Source organism: Medicago truncatula, chromosome 5 (assembly GCF_003473485.1).
Source record: "Medicago truncatula cultivar Jemalong A17 chromosome 5, MtrunA17r5.0-ANR, whole genome shotgun sequence".
Classification (NCBI taxonomy): domain Eukaryota; kingdom Viridiplantae; phylum Streptophyta; class Magnoliopsida; order Fabales; family Fabaceae; genus Medicago; species Medicago truncatula.
In genome coordinates, this window is record NC_053046.1 from 17,797,384 (window position 1) to 17,818,507 (window position 21,124).

The 21,124-nt window shown below is 31.6% G+C and overlaps 3 protein-coding genes across 3 annotated transcripts; all 3 read right to left on the reverse strand.

The window, feature by feature from the left end:
- Positions 1-462: 462 nt before the first annotated feature.
- LOC112422057 (uncharacterized) lies at positions 463-1,020 on the reverse strand. Its single transcript, XM_024784779.1, has one exon. It carries the CDS (start codon positions 1,018-1,020, stop codon positions 463-465), a length of 558 nt encoding a protein of 185 aa, XP_024640547.1.
- A 4,497-nt stretch (positions 1,021-5,517) lies between these two features.
- LOC11417568 (mitochondrial Rho GTPase 1) lies at positions 5,518-12,820 on the reverse strand. The gene is made up of 15 exons (XM_003613724.4): positions 12,734-12,820; positions 12,402-12,638; positions 11,017-11,149; positions 10,498-10,647; positions 10,211-10,387; positions 9,778-10,026; positions 9,580-9,648; positions 9,422-9,477; positions 9,062-9,143; positions 8,599-8,810; positions 8,442-8,511; positions 8,166-8,278; positions 6,811-6,961; positions 5,978-6,164; positions 5,518-5,788 (listed from the first exon to the last, which is right to left on the reverse strand). Exons 2-15 carry the CDS (start codon positions 12,614-12,616, stop codon positions 5,682-5,684), a joined length of 1,971 nt encoding a protein of 656 aa, XP_003613772.2. The 5' UTR covers positions 12,617-12,638; positions 12,734-12,820; the 3' UTR covers positions 5,518-5,681.
- Positions 12,821-15,703: 2,883 nt separating this feature from the next.
- LOC11412788 (PHD finger protein MALE STERILITY 1) lies at positions 15,704-19,988 on the reverse strand. Its single transcript, XM_003613725.3, has 3 exons — positions 19,670-19,988; positions 18,156-18,447; positions 15,704-17,252 (listed from the first exon to the last, which is right to left on the reverse strand). Exons 1-3 carry the CDS (start codon positions 19,965-19,967, stop codon positions 15,842-15,844), a joined length of 2,001 nt encoding a protein of 666 aa, XP_003613773.1. The 5' UTR covers positions 19,968-19,988; the 3' UTR covers positions 15,704-15,841.
- Between the last annotated feature and the right edge of the window lie 1,136 nt (positions 19,989-21,124).

Sequence of the window (21,124 nt, forward strand, 5' to 3'; positions counted from 1 at the left end):
ACGAATTCCACGACAATGTGTAATACACGGCTTGAACGGTATTTTTTTAATTGATAAAATACAAACAAAAAATGACTGTTTGGCGGAAAACATGGGGTGCTTATGTATTCTTGGTTTTCGTTGATTTACTAGTCGTGGGAAAAAGCATTTCCCTTTATATTTATATGCACTATTATTTTTATTTTTTTGAACGAATGCACTACTATTTTTATGTATTGTTATTATATTAATAAACTATAATTAAATTCAAATTTAATTAAATAATGATATTAAAAAAATATAAAATAAATTATTAATTAAATAATTGAGTTTCAATTTAATTATACTATTAGTTATTTAATTAATGATATTAAAGAAAAATATAAAATAAAAATGGAGACTTATAATTATATTTTCGATGACATTAATTTGACATTCTGATGCACCGTATATTAATAGATGAAATTGATACATAACAACGAGTCAATTTCTTTCAGAAACATTAGCATTTTGGGGACATTTTTTCTTGCTATATCCCTCGTTCCTGCAAATACTACATCTCTTTGGGTGTCTACTACTCTCCCTTAGATCCATTTCAGTATGAATTAGAGCAGATTGTGGACGGCCTTTTGGATCCCTCCGCATGGCTGGATTGTGGCACAATTCAACTCCGTCATATTCCGGCCAGTAGGATTGAAGAGGAATTGGTTGGAACTCCTCTTTGTAAGTGTTGAAAACATATTGTAATGTGTAACGGGGAGACACATACATCATGAAGTCATGGTGAATTTTTAAACAAGCAGCTATGACATGTGAACAAGGGTAATGTAATGCCTGAAATTCAACACAATCACACCATTCTTTGTCAAGGTCTACCATGAATGTTACTGTTGGTCGGCCGCTTGGTGGACGAAGCAGCTCCTGAACACTGAAAAGACTATGTCCCCGATTGTGAATGTATACTTGATGAGTATTTGATATCGCTCGTTGTTTGGCAAGATTATCCATGACTACATCTGAGTAAACTTTACCAGATGCCATCATTGATTGGGCCTTACTCCCTCTATTTACGAAGAGTTCAGTAGATCTGTAATAGGTTGCCTGGACAATTGGCGTGATTGGAAGATTGCGCACCCCTTTTAGTACATTGTTCAAGCACTCAAAAATGTTAGTTGTCATGTGCCCTGTAACACCCCGTTTTTTCAACATAAAAATTTCATTTAAAATAACCAGAGTAATCATCGCAAACGAAATGTCACGCTTCATAAAAATCATAAATGGAATAATTAACTAATTATCCTTCAAAAATCAACAACATATTAATTCAATAATTCGCAACGGAATTTATTCAACATCTAAAAATAGTAGTCTTTGGCACGAAGGCCTCATCATAAATATCTTATAGAAATCCAGTCTAAAAACATATTCATAAACTTCATAAAGTAATACGTAAGGAATAGAAAAGCATGCAACAAAGTTCTCATCCCGTTACGTATTAGAGCACCTAAAGACACACGTGAGAGATAGTCCACTCACGACAGCAATCTAACAGCAGATTAAACTCGATCACCTGCAAGTTACTCATACGAAGAGCAACATTTCCAAACAGATGAGGTGACATTTCACATTCAATAATAATAAGCATATAATTCATCAAAAATATTTAACAACTTAAACTTCATTAATTAGTAACATTAAATCTTCTTATAATATTTCATTAATAACTCAATCAACTTCTACTCATTATTAACTTCATATTCATCGCATTATATACATCATCACATAGCACATAATAATCAAAGCATAACCATCATCATATAACATCATAAATCATCACATCATAAACATCATCTTATAACATACACAACACAACATAATCATCATCTCATAATAACATAAACAACACAACATAATCATCTTCTCATAATAATATAAACAACACAACATAATCATCATCTCATAATAATATAAACAACACAAATAAACAACCACGATTAATAAATATTAATACTTCACTTAATTCTTCATTAACAACTCATTGACAATTGACAACTTAACGACAACGACAATGCGACTTCTACAACTTGAACTCAACATATGCAACTTCAATTTCTTAATCATGCATGTGGTACCAATCAGGGCATCAAGCCCCTAACGTATAAGCGTAAATAGGCTCACAGGGCATCAAGCCCTCAACTTACAGGGCATCAAGCCCTCAACATAATATGTATAAATATACATTACAGGGCATCAAGCCCTCAACTTAAATGAGTATGCAATGGACTCAGCATCTTACGACTTAACAACTTAGACATCTTATATGACTCCAATAATTTGGATCAATATCTTACAACTTAACAACTTAGACATCTTAATGGTATTAATTCTTCACAACAGCAAGATAATATCATTTAAACATATGCAGCAAGTCACCATCAATAATAATCATCATATATAACAATTAGAACTTCATATCAACGTCTTTATCATTATATAAATATCTTAAACTAACCAACAATCATTAATCATTTGATTCAGACTCTCTGTAAGTCTATAACTTATTAACAACTACCATTCATATCCCAAGATCAACTCACAATAGGGGTTAAATACTCTTAAACACCTTAATTGAACTCATAGTACTTCTAGTTTTGAGGGTTGGAATTATTCTATAAGTTTTGGATTAACTTGGAAACGGTTATGCTGAATTTTCATAAGATTTCACTAAGACCTCCTCGGAGTATTTTTATCATATCTCAAAAACTAAAAATCATTTTCAAGTCAAACCAAAGCCATTGGAAAGCTAACTCAATTATCTACAACTTTCATGTTTACATCGAAAGCAAATTCAAAACAGAAAAGGGTGAAAATTGCGAATATTTCCAGATTTTCCTGACAGAAATCGGTGGCCGATTTTCGTCGAACCAAAGCTAGAAAATCAGCTCAGAAATGGGTGGCCGATTTTGGAAACTCGGTGGCCGATTTTGAGCTTCACAGCAGTTCAAAAATCAGTTTAACAATGCGTTTTTCACTTAAGAATCACTCTTAATTCACTAGATTCAACACAAACTCCCAAATTTGATAAGAAACATCACCTATTGTTATTCTACAACCTGAACATCAATTCATATGTTAATTCATTGGATTACCTACACTTTCAACAATCAAATTGCAATTCAAAACCCTAACTTCTCTTCAAAACTCTAACTTCTTTTCGCAACCCTAACTTCTTTTCAAAACTCTAACTTCTTTTCACAACCCTAACTCATTAACATCTTAATTCCAACAATCAATTCTACAATTAAGACAACCAATTACAACTTCTAAACCTAATTCCCAAATTTTCAGAACTACAACCTACCACCTGTTAAATCCAATTTTCAGAATCATATACTCAGAATTATTGAAGGTTAGTTTCACCCTTACATTAGATTAGATGATCGACGGTCTCTCTCCCTCTTGGTTCTCCGCTTCTCTTGTTTTCTCCAAAACTGGTTGTACATGAAAAATAATTCTAAACCTAGTTTCTCCTATTTATCTCTTCCCATCTATTTTATCTTATTTCCACTTAATCCACTAAACTCTCTAAATTCTCAAAACAGCCCCACAATCTTAATCTTATTTCTATTTTCAAGACTTATTATATTAAATAATAAAATAACACTACTTAATAAAATAACGACACACCACATAATCATTTAAATCACATAAATACTAAAATAAGTCACTTAATAAATCACATAATCATATAAATATATTCTAAACCTATTAAAACAATCAACTAAATCAAATAATTCAAAGAGGGCGTTACATGCCCCCAATGTCAGCGTAATCTGTAAATGCGATCTGATTGGCTGACTGAGATTTAGATAAGATGGTGTTGACGTAAGCGCTTACGTCAGCGTAATACGTAATATAAATTTGATTGGTTGAATGAGATTTCGATAAGATAATGTTACGTAAGCGCTGACGTGCGCGTAATCCGTGATCTGAATTTGATTGGTTGAGTGAGATTTCGATAAGATAATGTTAACATAAGCGCTTACGTCAGCATAATCCGTGATTTAAATCTGATTAGTTGATCTGAATTTGATTAGTTGAGTTTAGTTGAAATATCATTAATTGAATAATTAATTGTTTAATTAAATTTGGAGCTTAATGATTTAGTTAATATTTAGTTTAATTAATTAATCATTTAATTAGAGTTAACTTTTTTAAAATAGGAGCTTTATTTATATTTTTGAACATGAAATAAATTAATAAAAAGAAACATTGTTTTATTAAATTTCTTTTTTTAAGAAGTTAAATTAGCCCACCTAAATTGACACCAGAGAGAAAAAATAAATTCTCAAGTGGATTGGTATATAAGTTATTAAATTCTAATTAATACTTCTCAAAAAATATAACACTCCTAAGTCTCAAGTGGGTTGTTTTATTAAATTCTAATTAATACTTCTCAAAAAATATAATTTATTTTTATTTTTAATTAGTTAGAAAACTTAAATTAATAATTAAAAAACTTCAATTAATGATTAAATAAAATAAGAACTTTAATCATTTTTTAATATAACAAAACAATTAACAAAAATTTAAAAACTTTCAACGATAAAAAGAAAATGAAATAGAAGAAAGAATAAAGAAACAATATGAAAACAAAAAGAAATAGAACTCTACATGAAAAACAAAACTAAAACATTTTCTCCCACTTTTTAAAAAATACGTGTCACTAATTTAATGGAATGGTTGTCAAAGTCAAAAAGAAAGGATGGTAGTGGTGTATATAATTTAAAAACAGTGGTATTTTGGTATATAATTATTTTAGTAGTGCTACAGTGGTAAAAAAAACCTAATTAAAATTGTTTTGTACTCAACAAATTACATATCACTTTGATCGAAAACAATCTTCTATACATACAATTCCATATTAATAGAATGTCTAATTACACATGACATGTCTCCTTAACATTCTCAACAAACTTTATATTTGACACAATTGAAAAGTGATATTTATACAACCATTTTTTTTATAATTTTTGGACAGTTTTTCTCTCATACTTAAATTATGGTCACTTTTTTTTTTCTTTTCTTCTCTTTATTGTTTTTTTATCAATAAAAAAAGAGAGAGTACGACCACAATAAAAATATCAAACAGAGTTATCGTAAAACTTATCATAAAATGATAGTACAAATATCGTTTATCATAAACAAATTAGCATTTTACATCTCAGTGTTGAAAGCAAACTCGAAAGGAATAGTAGATAGATGCATATTTGGCCAACAATAGGATATTTATTGGAATTCACCTTCCACAAGTTCAAGATATCAAAAGTGTTATTTCCTTAAAAAATAAAAATAAAAAGGGTTATTACTTTTCTTCTCCAAATTCTCCTCGAGATACAAATCCATTTCATTTACATTCATATTCTCATTAAGATTTAATGTCCTTCTCAAATTCCAAATCCAATGCATATTTGTAGAACACATCAAATTCTACAATTTTCACATAATAAGATTATTGAGTGGGATTTTCAGACCGACTTTGTTGACAAAAAATCTTATAGCTATCAATATTTTGATAGTTTAGAAAATAAATATAGAGATTGAAGTGATAAAAGATGTCGTAAGTTCAGTTTTTCTAACAAAATAAATATTAGTAACATTTTCTATTTCGAAAGAGAATATTATCCAGATGAAGGTAAGGATTACGACCCATTCTTTCGCGCAGCAGCATTCTTTCGCGCAGCAGCATTCCTCCGTCCAGTAGCATTCTTCCTGGCAGCAGCCACACCAAACGCTACGGCCACTGCAACTGTAGTATGATGCGAAGATAAAACCATTAAACAAAAAGAGAGAAACTCATGGACCATGACACAACCCAAAATTTAAACAGGTTAATAGGCTCGTTTTATTTAGCACATATAAGATTGAAAAACTCTAATATACAAAGTCAAAAGGAACTTAATGAACAACTAACAAGTAAAATCTAAAATTGATATACCTGAAACAAACTGAAGAGATCCTTTTATGAGCCTATGGAACTTCTTGTGTCTTTTTCCAGCTTCAGTTACTGGAATGCTTAAATGAGGGTGCTCAGCAGCACTTACAATTTGGCGGAATACATCGTTTAAATCTCCCGACATCACACTGATTGGAATAGGAGCCTCGACCCCCATGTCTTGACTAACCTACAAAAAATATTGGCAGGTCAACAGTTGATCCGAGATAAAGCATTTGCTTGGAAGTTGGAAATTTCTCAGCATCAAGAAATAACATATGCCAAGATTATATATGTCCAGGAAGGTTGAGAAATTTAACTTTTCAAATATAGTCAGATCATATGCAAAAGGTGTCATAAACTGAACACCAACAATATCAGGTTTCTAGCTACAATATGCAACTAACAGATTAATTGAACGTATATCAGAGCACAAACCTATATTTAAATGGACATGAAAGTGAAGGTTGTGTAATAAGAGTGAAAGTTGTCTAACTAATAAAGCTTCACAGAGCAATCACAGTTAACGTATCAAAAGATTATCTGTTGAACCGAATCAAACTTCAGCTTGAAATAAGTATATCAGTATTTATGTAAATGAGGTATAGCAGTATTTCCAAAATCTTAGCTAACTAATACTACCATTCAAAGATGACATACAGTAAAATGTCCATGCTCAAAAAACCATCACAATACACAAAAACCGAAACAAGAAAAATTAAACTAGCTGTCAATCTGCTTATCTAACCAATCCAACAATTATTTAAAACAATATGCATGTAGAATTATGTACATGTATATATGAACATGAAAATGAATAAGTTAATGAAAAATACCCCAGTCGTTTCTCGTATACCCATTGTAAATGAATCCTTATCATCTTTAGCTGCCACCATAAGACAAGGCATCTCAAAGCCAGTATAAGTTCCATGCTCAGCAATTTTTACCAAGAGTTCATATGCAGCATCCCATGAAGACTCATCAGACCTATAAGATGAATATCTAGTCAGCTAAGCTCTTCTACAGAACCAACATTTTTCCTGGTGCTTAGTATGAGTGGTCCATAGTCCAGACTAACATGAAATTAAAGTTAACTTAGAAGCCCATAGATGAGTTGTACATTTGAACATAATGAATATCATGCAAACACATAATGACTTATAAATCTTATGTTTAAGTTAGTTTGAATTGAAGCTTATGTTTGCACTCCTTCCGGTTTCAATTATAAACAAACAAAAGAAGTTTGATGCTCTTACATATAAATAATTTTAATTGCTTTCACCCCTGCTGAATGATGTCATCCCTAAGTTAAGATAGTTTTTATTTTCCAACAACCCTTTTGTTCCCGTGGAACACATTCCCATGAAGGGCAATGTAGGAAATACATTAATTTTAGTTAACTAAAGTTCTTAATTAGTGAAAAATTAGGTACTTTTGTTTATATTAGAGACTTGAGGGGGGGTAATTCACAATTGTTAGTTTGAAAAATCAAACTAGAATTTGTGGTCTACAACCTATAAGTTGTTTTAGGAAGTTCATCCAAATGCATAATGATGTTTTTCTAAATGCTTTTGATTTCGGATGTTGAAAAGTTGCTTATTATGAGCTAAAAATCCACGGAAACAAGTTATAATTTTTTAGTTTATATACACCAAAGGCACCAAGTAATAATTTAATAGTGAAACTGTTAGGAACCAGTGAAATAGCGATAATAAAGTAGAATAGAAATTGCAGAAAGGTGTATACTAATGAATGGAAAGGAAACAGAAACTCATGAAATTGACGGATTCCCTGCCAAGAGATGTGATCCTTCAGAGTGCACAAACTGCCTCTACCACAACAAGCAAAATACCTAAATGAATAACTCTTTCGTTCTCTCCGCTAATTCTTATAACTAAAACAAAAAAAAAAACCACCTCTCCTTCACATCACGCTCCCCACAATCCCCTCGTCAACTTACACTCTTATTCTTCCATGTAGCCAATGACCTTTCCCGAATCCCCCTTTTCTATTTCTCTTCTCATGAACTTTCCATACCACAGGTTTGGACAGGGCATGTTGTAACTGCACATACGAACCAGCCTCTAGTGCAATGGGCCTATCGGAAACTTATCCTTATAATAACAGAAAAAAAGGTAATCCATAACTTCTATGATATGCCAGTATAATAAACTTTAATATCAGTGGTCACCTGTCGTAAACAAAAACCGCAATGTCACATGAGGCCAAAGACTCCTTATTGGCTAGCAGCTTTGTGACTCCACCTTCAGAAATCTCTCTCAGCACAAGATATTTTTTGTTTTCCTACAAACAAAATGATTAACCGTGAATTGGAAGATGTAATTCCAATATATACAAAATGAATACATCAAATGAAGACTTTGGTGCAGGAAAAGGCGAAAGAAATGAAATGTCTTTCTCTGTCACAGTTATAAGCTATTGTCAAACTCAATCGAGTATCATTTACCATAGAAATATCAACAACATTTACAGCATAGCGATCCTCGTTGGTTGGATTGTAAGCTTCAGAATATGACCTGCATCATGAATTCAATAAGAATAAGATGATGCTCAATAATTGAAGCGGTGTTTACTCAGAATCTTTAAGGTAACAACCAAAATACCTTCCAACGAAAGAATTCAATAATGCAGATTTTCCGGCCTTCCTAGGCCCAAAAATGAAGCACTGCAATACATTTCTTTCTGAATGTTGTTTTTGGCGATCCATGTTTCGCATCCTAGTCACACGGATCGCAGATGATGGATCACCAGGATAACCAATGCATATCAGGTTCTCCACACTAAAGGTTGGATTTAGAAGTGTCATGAGTGCCCACTGTCCAAAAAACATATATGTTATAAAATTCAATGGTAATGCAAGTTAAATGCTGCATGTACTGAAATATGCACAGACCAGACGTACAGTCATACATCATGTAAAACTGAGATAACCTTGATTCCCAAAGAACTTATCAAATTGAGTGATCAAACTATTATTCATAGAAGCCCACCACTCTTCTACAAACATTGTTCAACAAAATATAAGGAAGAGGAGTGACTAGAGACAAAGATAAAAGACTTATTCACCTCTGACAAAAACGCATCGAGTGATAGTCCTCCACATGCTTTACTTTTTACAGCATCCTCATATGGATATTCAATCCAGGGACTGCAATTAAAAATCATAAAATATCAAATACTATTTCCAAAAAGTCCTCATTGATGGACTTCATAAAAACAAAGAAGCAAAGTCAAAAGTATATACCACATCCTTAAAGCATGTGTGTACATTTGAAAAATTGCACAGCATATGAAAGATTACACACCATATTGGCCAATTACCAACTTAAGACGAAATACAAGGAAACAGTGCAAATAAATGTACCATGTAATGGTGGAAAATAAAGTAAACTTATCTAGGAACAAAATATGAGGAAAGCAGTCTACCTGTCTGGAGCAGTAGAAAACAATTCTTTAAGTTCACAGGGTTGGAGCATCCCATCCTATTGTATAACAATGAAGTCAGTTGAGAAAATGTCCAAAAATGATTGGGGAGCAGCATGAAAAAGTGAAATTATTCAGGGTCATTAGCACAGATGACATACAAAATCACTGTCAAGTTCATCAAAAACTGTCTTCAAGAAATCAATTGCTTCATTTGTTAATTCAACACTCTGCAGACATTAAATCCAACGTGAATAGAATAAGATGCAAGTTCCATGTTGTCAACTAATTGAATACAAACAGGTATAACATACTAAGAACATAAATCATGAGGTCACAATTCATCTCAAAAGAAACACCTGATCAGGTGCACGTTTCAAAGGTGGAATTAAATCATCAGCAAGCTTGATATCATCATTATATCCAAACCTCCTGAGCACAGTCCATGTTGTCTCAAGAGGCCCTTTTTCTATGAAAAGGACATGAAGAAATAGAAACCCTGTCAAAGTAATTCCTCGTTCATTCACACCTTCAGACAATTCTTTTTGCACAACCTTCTTTACATTTGCAATTTCCCATGGTTGCATAGGAGCATTGAAACATACAGCCTGTAGATAGTATTGTTAGAAGTTTCACAAATCTTATACTAAAGTTAACCTACCACAACATAACCTAGCATAACATGAAGTGAAAGCACTTATATTCATCTAGTTACAAACTCAAAGACCATAATACTCGGATAATAAACAAGCCACATTTATGACATTTAATATGATAAGGAAAAATTAAAACCTGAAAATTATTCAGTTCAGCATCGCTAAGAGCACCATCTCTGTCATGGTCACATAGGGTAAAAATCCTCTTCAAAGCTCGCTCACATCGAGGTTTTAGAGTATGTGACTTCTGATCAAATAAAGGAGCCATGGGATAAAGAGCAGCCTTTTGTGCAAAGTAGAAAACTTCAAGGACCTTCAACAAGGAAATTTAATTATAATCGCATGAAACAAAATCCAGATATAGTTGTAGCATTTATTTCAAAAAAGGAGGAATTTGATTGCAATAGTATGGATAAAAGATACCTGGATTAGCCTATATGCTGAACACTCAAAGTATGCTTCAATCTCGTGGAACTGTAGCATTATTTGCGACATCCCATGTTCTAGATTTTCCTGCTGATTTTCATCTCGCAGATCAAGTTTACAGCCAACCACTATAACAGGAACTCTGACCTATTCATGAAGTTCAAATATCTATGTCAAGCATACATTCTCTGAAAATGAAAATGCAAACATATCATGTGAATTTTATATTGATGAAGTGTACAATTCACAAATGTACACAAGCAAGTGCATATGACTAAATGTTTTTATACAAAAGATTAAAGTAACTGTTTTAACAGTTTATAATTATCTATATCGAGTTTGGTCAATTTTTTTTTTATCTATATCGAGTCTTCCCCTTCCGCACTTATAGAATATTAATTTTATCCCTCCTCAAATCTATCTCTTCACCTAAAAAGGGTGGCTAAAGAAGCTGCAGCTGAGTATAGAAAGTACTTGAGATGCAAAAACAAGAAGAAGAAAAAACAAGAAAAGAACCTTTAAATTGCGAAGAAGAGGGAGCCAAAATATAGTTAAACTTGTAAGTGTATAAGGCCGATCACATGCATAAGTGAGAACAACAATGTCAGCCCGCTTTAGTTCTTTAAAAACTCTATCACTGCCATCAATACTGTAACAACAACAACAATAACAAACACAAGAAGAATAGAGTGAAATAGTGAAGCTAATAAAATTAAGGTAAACATCGCCCAAGCAATAGCTTTGATAAAACATAAGTATGAAATTGAAATCGCATATGATGATTGCAAAGTGTAAAATTTTATGTATTTTCTTATTAGGTATATAGGAAACATAAACTAGGAAGCACTAATGTAGGCACAAACATTGAAATAGTTTGAAAATGGAATAAATTGAATGTAACTACATGTCATTTTCATTTGATGTGTTTGACGCTAACTAGTACGGCACACCAGACATGCTTTTAATATCAAGTGTCTAACTAAATCACATAAACATAATGTCAAACTGACTTAACAAATGTAATGAACTCAAAAATGAAGCAGCAAAACTGGTCTCAAAAGGAGAACATTCAGGTACATGATAATGCTTACTGTTTAATCTCCAAAACAAGAAAAGTTGTAGATTTAATCAAAAAGGAAAAAAAACCATCACAACAAACACAATAACCAATAAAAAGCAACTTTAGCTCTCACTTTTAAAGAATTAAACACTAGTGCTCCCAGCAAAATGCACTGTTCTAAAAACTAGACCAGTGGTCAAACCAGTCAAGACGAAAACATTTTGGAAGGGTGTTGACCCAATCTATATTAAAAGCAAATAAATATTTATGACATATAAAATTAATGAGTTAACTACCAAATTAGTCTCCGAATTTATAGGACGCTTTCAAATAGGTCCCTGGCACATACATATTTCAAAAACGCCACTGACTCTGTCAAATTGTATTCATATTAGTTCGTATGACATCGTGTCATGGACTAAGTTGATAGTGCGAGGTTAAATACAAGCACCAAATCGTTAACAAGTTGTCAAAATATATGAAACTAATTTATAATAAGTGTTAAATATAGAGACCAACTGCTCAGAGAGACCTTTTTGAAATATTAACAATGGCAACACCTATTTGAGAATGTCATATAAAGTTAAAGACTAACTAATTTTGTGATTTCTAGCCCCGATTATTCCGCTTGTGTGTGTGTGAGTCTCCGATAACTATTACGATTTCGTCTATCTACCATACAATATTCAGTGGGCCCAAGCTCATATTTTTTTCACGTGCAACTCTTTGTCATATATTATTCATCTGGCTCTATATTTTGTTTATTCTTTTTGAACATTTCTTTTCATGCAATTTTTTCAAGCAGTAAGGAAAAATGAAGCTAAAAAGAACGTCAAGTTACCGGGTATCAACGACTGTGATTGGCAGATGATCCACACAGTGATGTATAGGTAACCTTATGGGACGCAATAGACGGCCGACATTCTTCTCAAATTTGTTGGAGGCCGCAGCGCGAATGAGGGTGGATTTACCGGTACATTTTTCTCCGGCAACAACGATACGAACTCCGGTATGATGACCGTGTGGTTGGACGGATTTAGATGAAGCTCTCAGCATGGATAATGCAGGAAGAAGAAACCTAGAAATTCAAAATGCGAAAGGAGTGAGTGAGTGAGTGAGTAGGGTGAAATTGCGTTGGAGTGAAAAGACGAAGGACTTTAGAGAAACCCTTACCGGAGATTGTAGGTACTGGCTGTGTAGGACTTTCGCTTCAACTGTTACTGAATCACGCAATTTGCCCTTCTCTTAGAAAAGTTAGTTAGTTACTCTTTATAGGTTTATTTCTTTGAGTTAATAGTGTCATTTTCGATTTTCCCCGGTAATATAGGTCATTTTTGATTTTTCATCTTGTAAAATTTTTTGTTTAGTTTTCGTCCTTGTAATTTGAAGATTTTTTGGTTTTAGACCTTCATGGAAAATTTCGCCCCTTGTAATTTGAGAAAATTTCGGTTTATGCCCCAAAAATTTGAGCAAATTTTGGTTTAACCCCCCTGTTAATTTGAGTGAATTTCGGTTTAGCCCCCTGACATATCGCCGATTTTGTACTGTCAAAATTCATGAAAGTCCAAAACCAAAATTCTTCAAATTACAAGGACGAAAACCAAACAAAAATTTTTACAGGGTGGAAAACTGAAAATGACCTATATTACAGGGGGTAAAATACTATTAACCCTATTTCTTTTGAGTTTAATTTATATAAAGGGTTAAATATGTTTTGGCGTCCGTAAATATTCCAACTTTTCGTTTTAATCCCTCTAAAATTTTCCTTCAACTTTTAGTTTCTAAAAAAAATTTCATCTTCATTTTTTATCTATCTTTTAAAGTAAACTCATATGTAAAATTCATATTTTTGAATAAAATTTTGAAGAAAAATTCATAATATTATAAGAATCTTTTCAAAAAAAAATTTTAGAATTTTTTTATCAAAACTTGAATTTAATATGAATTTATATATTTTTTATGGTTAAAAATTCATATTTAATTTATGTTCGGTTAAAAAATTCTAATTTTTTTCTTGGAAAAGTTTTTACAATATTCTACACATTTTTGTACAATTTCATTAAAAAATCCTAAAATTTACTTTACAATAGGGACCAAAAACAGTGGTTCAAAATTTTATAGGGACTAAAAGTTGAAGGAAAATTTTAGAGGGACTAAAACAAAAAGTTGGTATATTTATAGGGACCAAAAATATATTTAACCCTTATATAATAGGGGCGATGCATAAAAGTTTTACATGTGCAATCATTCATGTATAATAAGAGAAACTCCTTGATCAAATTACCAACACCTCACATTTAGGCTCACGCACACCTATGAAATGATTAAAGTGATATTGATTGATGTGATTATTTTATTTATCTTTTAATTTTTTTGATTTATGTCTGTGCACCTAAATGCTTGTGCCTACACAAGACTTTCTCATGATTTAATGTGTTTAAAAGCACATACTTTGTCATATTCATTAATGATATTATAATATATTATTAGATGTATGTGTAAAATAATTTTACATTGATGTATACTAATTAAATTATTTTTTTTTGTAATTTTTTGATTTAAAAGAAAAGTTTATGTGATCTAGACTAGCAATTAAGTATAGAATCAAAGACTAGCAATAGAGTAGAGTATCGGTTCAAGCCTCAATACTCAAAGAGCATCAACAAGAATTGAACCTACAACCTTCTAAATGAATGCACTTCTTAGTGATTGAGTCAATATTATTAACATTTTTTGTTGTGATTTATATTAGCATATTTTTTTTTTTTTTTATATTAGTATCTTTAAACACATAATAAAAAAAGACATTTACGTTAGTATTGGATTCACCAGTGAAATTTTTTTTTGATTTTGATAACATTCAGCATATATAAAAAATGATTTTGATTAAAAAATGAGTTGAAGTAATTTATGTCTAGATATTTTTTATATAAAATATGTATGGATAGTTTGATTCAAAATTAATTTTTGGAGTGTAAATTACAAAAATGGGTTTGAACATGTATATATACTCTACAAATGTTAAGTTTATACCGTTTGAAACTACATTTGTAAACAAAATATGTCTTCTGAATGTACACTTTTTTAAAACACATGTTTATTAGAAATGTGGAGAGGGAAGAAAGTTCTCACTAATAGTCTATGAGAGAAATAGCTAAGAAACTGTCCATTTCTTTCGTTTGAATTACGAGAGAAATAGGGGCGAGAGACTAAACCAACATGGGTCTCACACCTTTTTTCTTCTTCTCTAAACTGCGAAGAAAACAGAGAGAAAGCTTCAATGATTCATTTTTTCATTAATACCCCTGTTTATAATGGAGAGAAGCTTCTTCTCCGATCTTTGGGATTTTTCTTTTTAGTGGCCAAAAAAATTACAGAATAAACATTGCCTTGTGTATCTGGGAAAGAAGTCGATAGAAGACAAAGGAGAAGATAGAGGTTAAAAACAAATTGGAGTTTAATAATAACAATCTTTGATGGACTTATCAAAAAACTATATCAATTTAAAACTGAAAATTTATATTTAGAGAAGGAGAAATTAATACTAACAAAAAAGTAATTGTGGCTGAGACGAAAGGAAAAACGTGTTTGTATATACCATGATGGTCTTTGGGTTAACTATGGATATTTATTAGTTGATTTAGTCAATTAAATTTAAAACTAAAAGTTATATTAACAATATTTATCAATTCAAATTTATAATTTCTAAAATTACAAAAAGTTACAAAAATAATCTAATAGGTTAAATTACTAGAAAATTGATTTAAGTTATTTAAAAAATTAAATAAATGGCTCCAAAAACATTAAATTAATTTTTATATAAGGTTTTTCACTTAGGGGTATTTTGGTACATTTCAATATAATCAACATTTCTTTCTTCTCTATCTCTTCTTTCTTTCTCTTATACCAAACAACCTATCAAATCAACTCTATTTCTCACTTATTTCTCTCTTTTCAAACTCTCTCTCACCTATTTCTCTCTTCACAATTTCTCTTCTAAACCAAACACACCCTAAACTATACCGTCCACTTTATAGATTCCATAAATTGAAACAGGAGTATTTTATTAATTAAACAAAAAAATATGAGATCAAATTTACATAAAAATCAATGTAGCTAAAAAAATATATCTCATTAGGCATCTTTCAAACTAAACCAGCATAACAACCTATGCCATAAAACTATAAAAAAAAAAAAAAAAAGAAGAAAAAAGGTTGAATCATATAAGAACAAGAAAATTATTGACTAAACATCAACAAAGAAATCAATAACTTCATATAGTTATGGCAAAGAAGGGAAAATAACAATTTCTTGCTCACACCTTTTGCATAGAAAAATATGAGGAACTTCTTCATCATTTGGAATTCTAACACATCTAGTATGTTGCCAAATTTCACAAATATCACAAGACACCATTCTCTCACCATCATTTTCTTTAGTTCCACAAATGCACTCCACAATTCCCTTCTTTGGATCCCTTTCACATATTTGATCAACCATATTGATTCCCATTTCATCACCATGCCAACCTTCAAGTACAAGTTTTCCACCCACTTCAATCATCCCAAAAACCATTTCATTCCCTTTTGCATTCATCAAATTCCCATTTGGTTGCACCACAAAACTCCTTAACCCCCAATAGATTTCCCTAAAATTCCTTTCAACTTCTAGCTTTAAGTCATTAATTGTAGCACAACTTTTTAATGTGATACATTCATAAGGTGGCATTGGAATATCCTTGTTCAAATAATACTCATGATTATGGCCTACATTGTTAACATTCCTTAACAAAATTGTACAATAAAGATTGCATTTTTCTTTTGATCCTAACTCAACTTGCAAAGGAACCTCTCCATAGTCTTTGATAAGATGTTTAGTGTCAAGAATTATCCTAGCTGCCAATGGTATAGCTGAAAGAAATTCTGACCCTATAATTGGTTTTGTGTCAATAAGTATATACTTATACAAACAAATCATGTCCTTCATAAGTTGCCCCCTTGTGATCTTGTACTTGTCCTTAACTTTATTACTACTACTACTACTCATAACCAACCCTTCATGACAAGGGTAAACATTAGAAATGTCTTCTAAACAATACTCCAACACTTTTGTAACCGGATTCAAGCTTCGACGAACCAAATAGTTTCCAACAACGTGGTTTCCTAGCGACTTCAAAACAAAATCCAACAAACCAGTGTCTCCAATATAAGCACGCGCGGCATCTCTCACTTCTTGTCTTGAAATCCACCTGAATTCAGTTCTTTTTAAGGCCTCGACAATGACCCGTGTTGCCATTTCAATCCTTTTAGGGGACCAACGACAATTTGTTTCGACTAAGGCGCTTGTGTTGAAGGAACCAATGCATGTTTCACGGGGAAGCCGCGACTTGAGCTCTAACATGTAGTGAAATAAGTCACCAAGGGTGACAAGAGAGTGATCAGAAAGTGTTTGGTACCTTTGGAAGATTAATGGGATTTCATGATTGGAATTTGCAATGTGATGTGTGAGTAAGTATAGTGGCATGCTTCTTATTGCTTCTATGGCTTTCTGGTACATTGATTGTGTTACACCAAAACATCCTCGACCAAATTTGTATCCCCAACGACCAAACCAGGGCTCACTGTATGCTATTCCATTCACAAGTCTTAGTTCCATGCCTCTTTTTTGTGATGTGTCATTCAAACTCACTTTCCTATAATGTTTGATACAAATTAATCAATTTAGTCTTCGTTATTACTTATCTCCGATCTTTGCATGACACTTTTTATTTAATTTACACAAAATTTTTTATAATTTATTTTTCCAAAATGTTTCACAATTTCTTGGCATATAATAAAGTAAAAGTGGTAAAGATGTGAAGTCATGGACCATTCTTGGGGATATAAAAAATAATATACAATAGAGACAGTGATCATTTGAAGAATTAACCGAGTTGAATTCATAAGTAGAATAATTATTGATCAGACTTTACTTTCCTCTAAACCAAACTCCGTATTATTAGGGTTAGAGTTATTCTCCCGTAGGATCTGAAGAGTTGACCAAAAAAAAAAGGAAAGTGAATCATCTCAATAGTGTGAATTGCGTCACTGCCATGTGTCACTGGAACGTCACCCACCGTTATTAACATTAACACCGAGGAATAAATATGTTGACAGAATTTTTTTTAAGGATTAAAAAATGTGATTTTTTTATTTTATTTTTATAAAGACTAAAAACGAAAATGAGGGTATTTGTAGGGACCATTTATGGTTAGTATGTATCCGACAAATGATACATGAATATCCAGAAATATTTACTTTATATACGGTGTATGTTTGGTATCACCGTGGGTATGTCAGAATCACGGTGATCCACTGTGATTTTACATAAACTATAAAGTGTAACTTTTAAAAAATCACGATGGATCGTCATGATTTTGTCATATCCAATATCATATCAAATATAGGTATATGTTAAAATAGCTGTAGTTTGACTATATTCCCATAGATAGCTAATTTCCATGAAAGAATGCAACAAAGAGAAAAGAACAAAATTAGTTTAGCATCTATGTAGTGAAATTTACAGTATCATCACAAAATGTATGAAATGAACTAACCTTGCTTGTAATCCATTGCACAAACGATTCCAAAACTCCATGATTTGGTTACCACCCAAATTGGAACCAGTTTCCAATCCATTGACACATAGCAAATGCCCAAATCCATTAGAGTGAAATACACCATGCATCATATGTCCCTCTAATTCTATTAATTTGTTGGACTTACCACTAATATTCATTGTACCATTTGAATCACAGCAGTTTTCACAGCTTGTGCAGCTACTTAGTGTCTCCTTTGAAGGTAATAGGAAATGATACTTCTTATTGCAAATGAAATGGTTTCCCCAGCCTAAATTCCAGTCAATTTGATGTAATTAAGATCAATAGTAAAAGTGATCAACCAGCATAATAACATGTATTACATATAAGAATTTAATTTAATTTTTTTATTGAGAGATATAAGAGTTTAATTTGATTTATCTAAAAAAATGAGTTAAGTTTAATTAATTTGTATATATTGGTAGCAAGATATATCAAATCATATTTCATTATTTAGGGGGTGATTGTTTTAAATTGACTAGATTTATTCTTAGAAATAACTTTGCTTAAAATATAAGATGATATTTTTATTTTTTTTATCAAGTAATCTAGTAGTTAGAATTCACATTTTAAAGTGAATAAATGGGGTGTCGGGGATCAAACCTTGGCCCCTTTATATTAGGAAGTTTTAAATTTCCGGAAACCATTATTGTAATAGAGAGGTTAATAGGTAGTTATACTAGAAATTATTCTCATCCTCATGGGAATTCTTTCCCATCTTTCTCTTGGGGAAACTTTTTCTATTTCCGTTAACATTTTTATATCCGTAGCTTAGTGGCTGGAGCTCACACATTTTAAAATGTGGAGAAGTGGGGTGTCCGGGGTTCGAACCCCGGCCCCTGCATATAAAATGCATTTGTCCCTACCAACTGAGCAAAGCTCACGGGAACACCATATGAATATGAATATTTATTTGTACCATTTTATTCCCTAGATTTATTTATGTGTAAATCAGGTATTTTCGCACGCATTTATAGAGACTAATCTTTCAAGTCTTGTGGAGCCCAAACGAAATTCAAACTCTGACAATTTAGATGTATGCTCAACTATTTTAGAAAATAACATATCTAAATTATGTAATCTAATTGAATTTGTGAAAGAAAATAAAATTACACTGTCTCATTAGGCATCTTTATTTTTAGAAAATGTTTTCATTTTATTTTTTATTTACAGTTTTTACTTTTTAAATTAGAAAATTTCCCCCTATTTTCTTACAAAAATATTTGAAAAGTAAACAAAGTGAAAACAGAGTGCAACTTCACAATTAAAAGTAAAAATTGATGATAAAAATGGAAAACGTTTTCTCCAAGCAAATGGACTTTCTAGCTCAAAACTACACGGGTTTTGGTTCATTATTATAACATGTATAATAATCATGTAACTTACTAATTAGGTTCATTGTTTTCAACCATATACAAATGAATATTATATGTATAATCTAATTAAAATGCAAACCAAATTTTAAACATTACCAACATATTGACAATGATTGCAATGACGATTCAATGCTGCCTCAATTGATTCTTCAATCACAAACAACAAAATATACAAAGGTGGATGATGATTCAATTCAAGTTGAAATGACCACATAGGCATTCCCATTTTTAAATTACTTTCCAAATTTGCATATTCAAGTAAACCATTCACATTCTCACGAAATGATGCTCCATTAAACATTAATGGGTACCCTTGTTCCCCAAAATTCTTGAACCTAAAAACCCTCCCACATCTCTTCCTTCTCTTGTTTCCAACTACATCAATATTCAACATTGCCTAAACTTTTTTTGAGGAAATGAATGTTGTGTCTTAAAATTTCAAGCATGTTCATAACAAAGGAAAGTCTTATATATACACTTTATGTTATGTTTTATATACTCACATGTTCACTCACACACTCAGTGCCTTGCAATGACTTGTGTAGCTTCTATTTGCATGACTTGTTTCAAAATTGTGTTTCCTTGAAAATTTATCGTAATGGTTGTGTTTTGAAGTAAATTATAGGTACCATGCAATTATAGCCTCTTAATTTTTCCTATTAATTCTATGGTCACGTTGGAGTAGTTGATTCTTTTCTTGTAGGATTAGAGGGAAATGCAACATTTCTTGTCTAACTACCGTTTTGGGACATAATTTTGTTAATTAAGTTAAACTTGCATTTCATGCATTGGTTTGTGCAAAGAGTTATTAAATTGGTAAGTGTTATATAAAAGTGATTGTGCTGTTTGTGCAAAGGGTGTTTCATCTAAGCCTATTTCAAACTTGCATTTATTTTCTTCTACTACTTAATCGATCTAGTTATTTCTTTAATTTTTTTAACGGATTCTTTTAAGAATAAATAAGGGGAAAAAGGACAATATAAACAGAGAAATAAGACAACATCTTAGATAAGAAATTTAAGTTGGACTAGACATTGTTAAGTTCATGAAGCTGTAATCTTTGATGCCTTTTTATTAAAAATAACATTTTATTTGTTATTCGTAAGGCTGTTAAGGAGGTTATAGATATAGCGGTTGGTTAGTTATTGAACTTTTGAATGAGTTGATCTTCAGGTTACCAGTGCTGGGGTTATTACTAAAGGACACAAACTCATGTTTAGAATAAGGTTTACAGTTCCTTGAGTATAACTCAGATGGCGAGGATGTTGCAGTATGCAGGGGGTCAGGGTTCGTATCTCATAGGCGTGAATATAGTGCAGTCAAAATGCTAACATTTTAGTGAAATTCTGCATTGCCAGTTTCAATCATGATTTTATTTTGCAACCGTCATTATTAAAAGTCAAAATAAACATTGCAGTATGTGGAACTCTAGTATAAAAAAAAAAATGTAGGCTAAAAGGTATTTGAGCAACTCTTATAAATATTAGGAATTTTCCACACCTTCCAACATGTACAATTTGAAACAATATATGTAGCCTACAAATACACTTC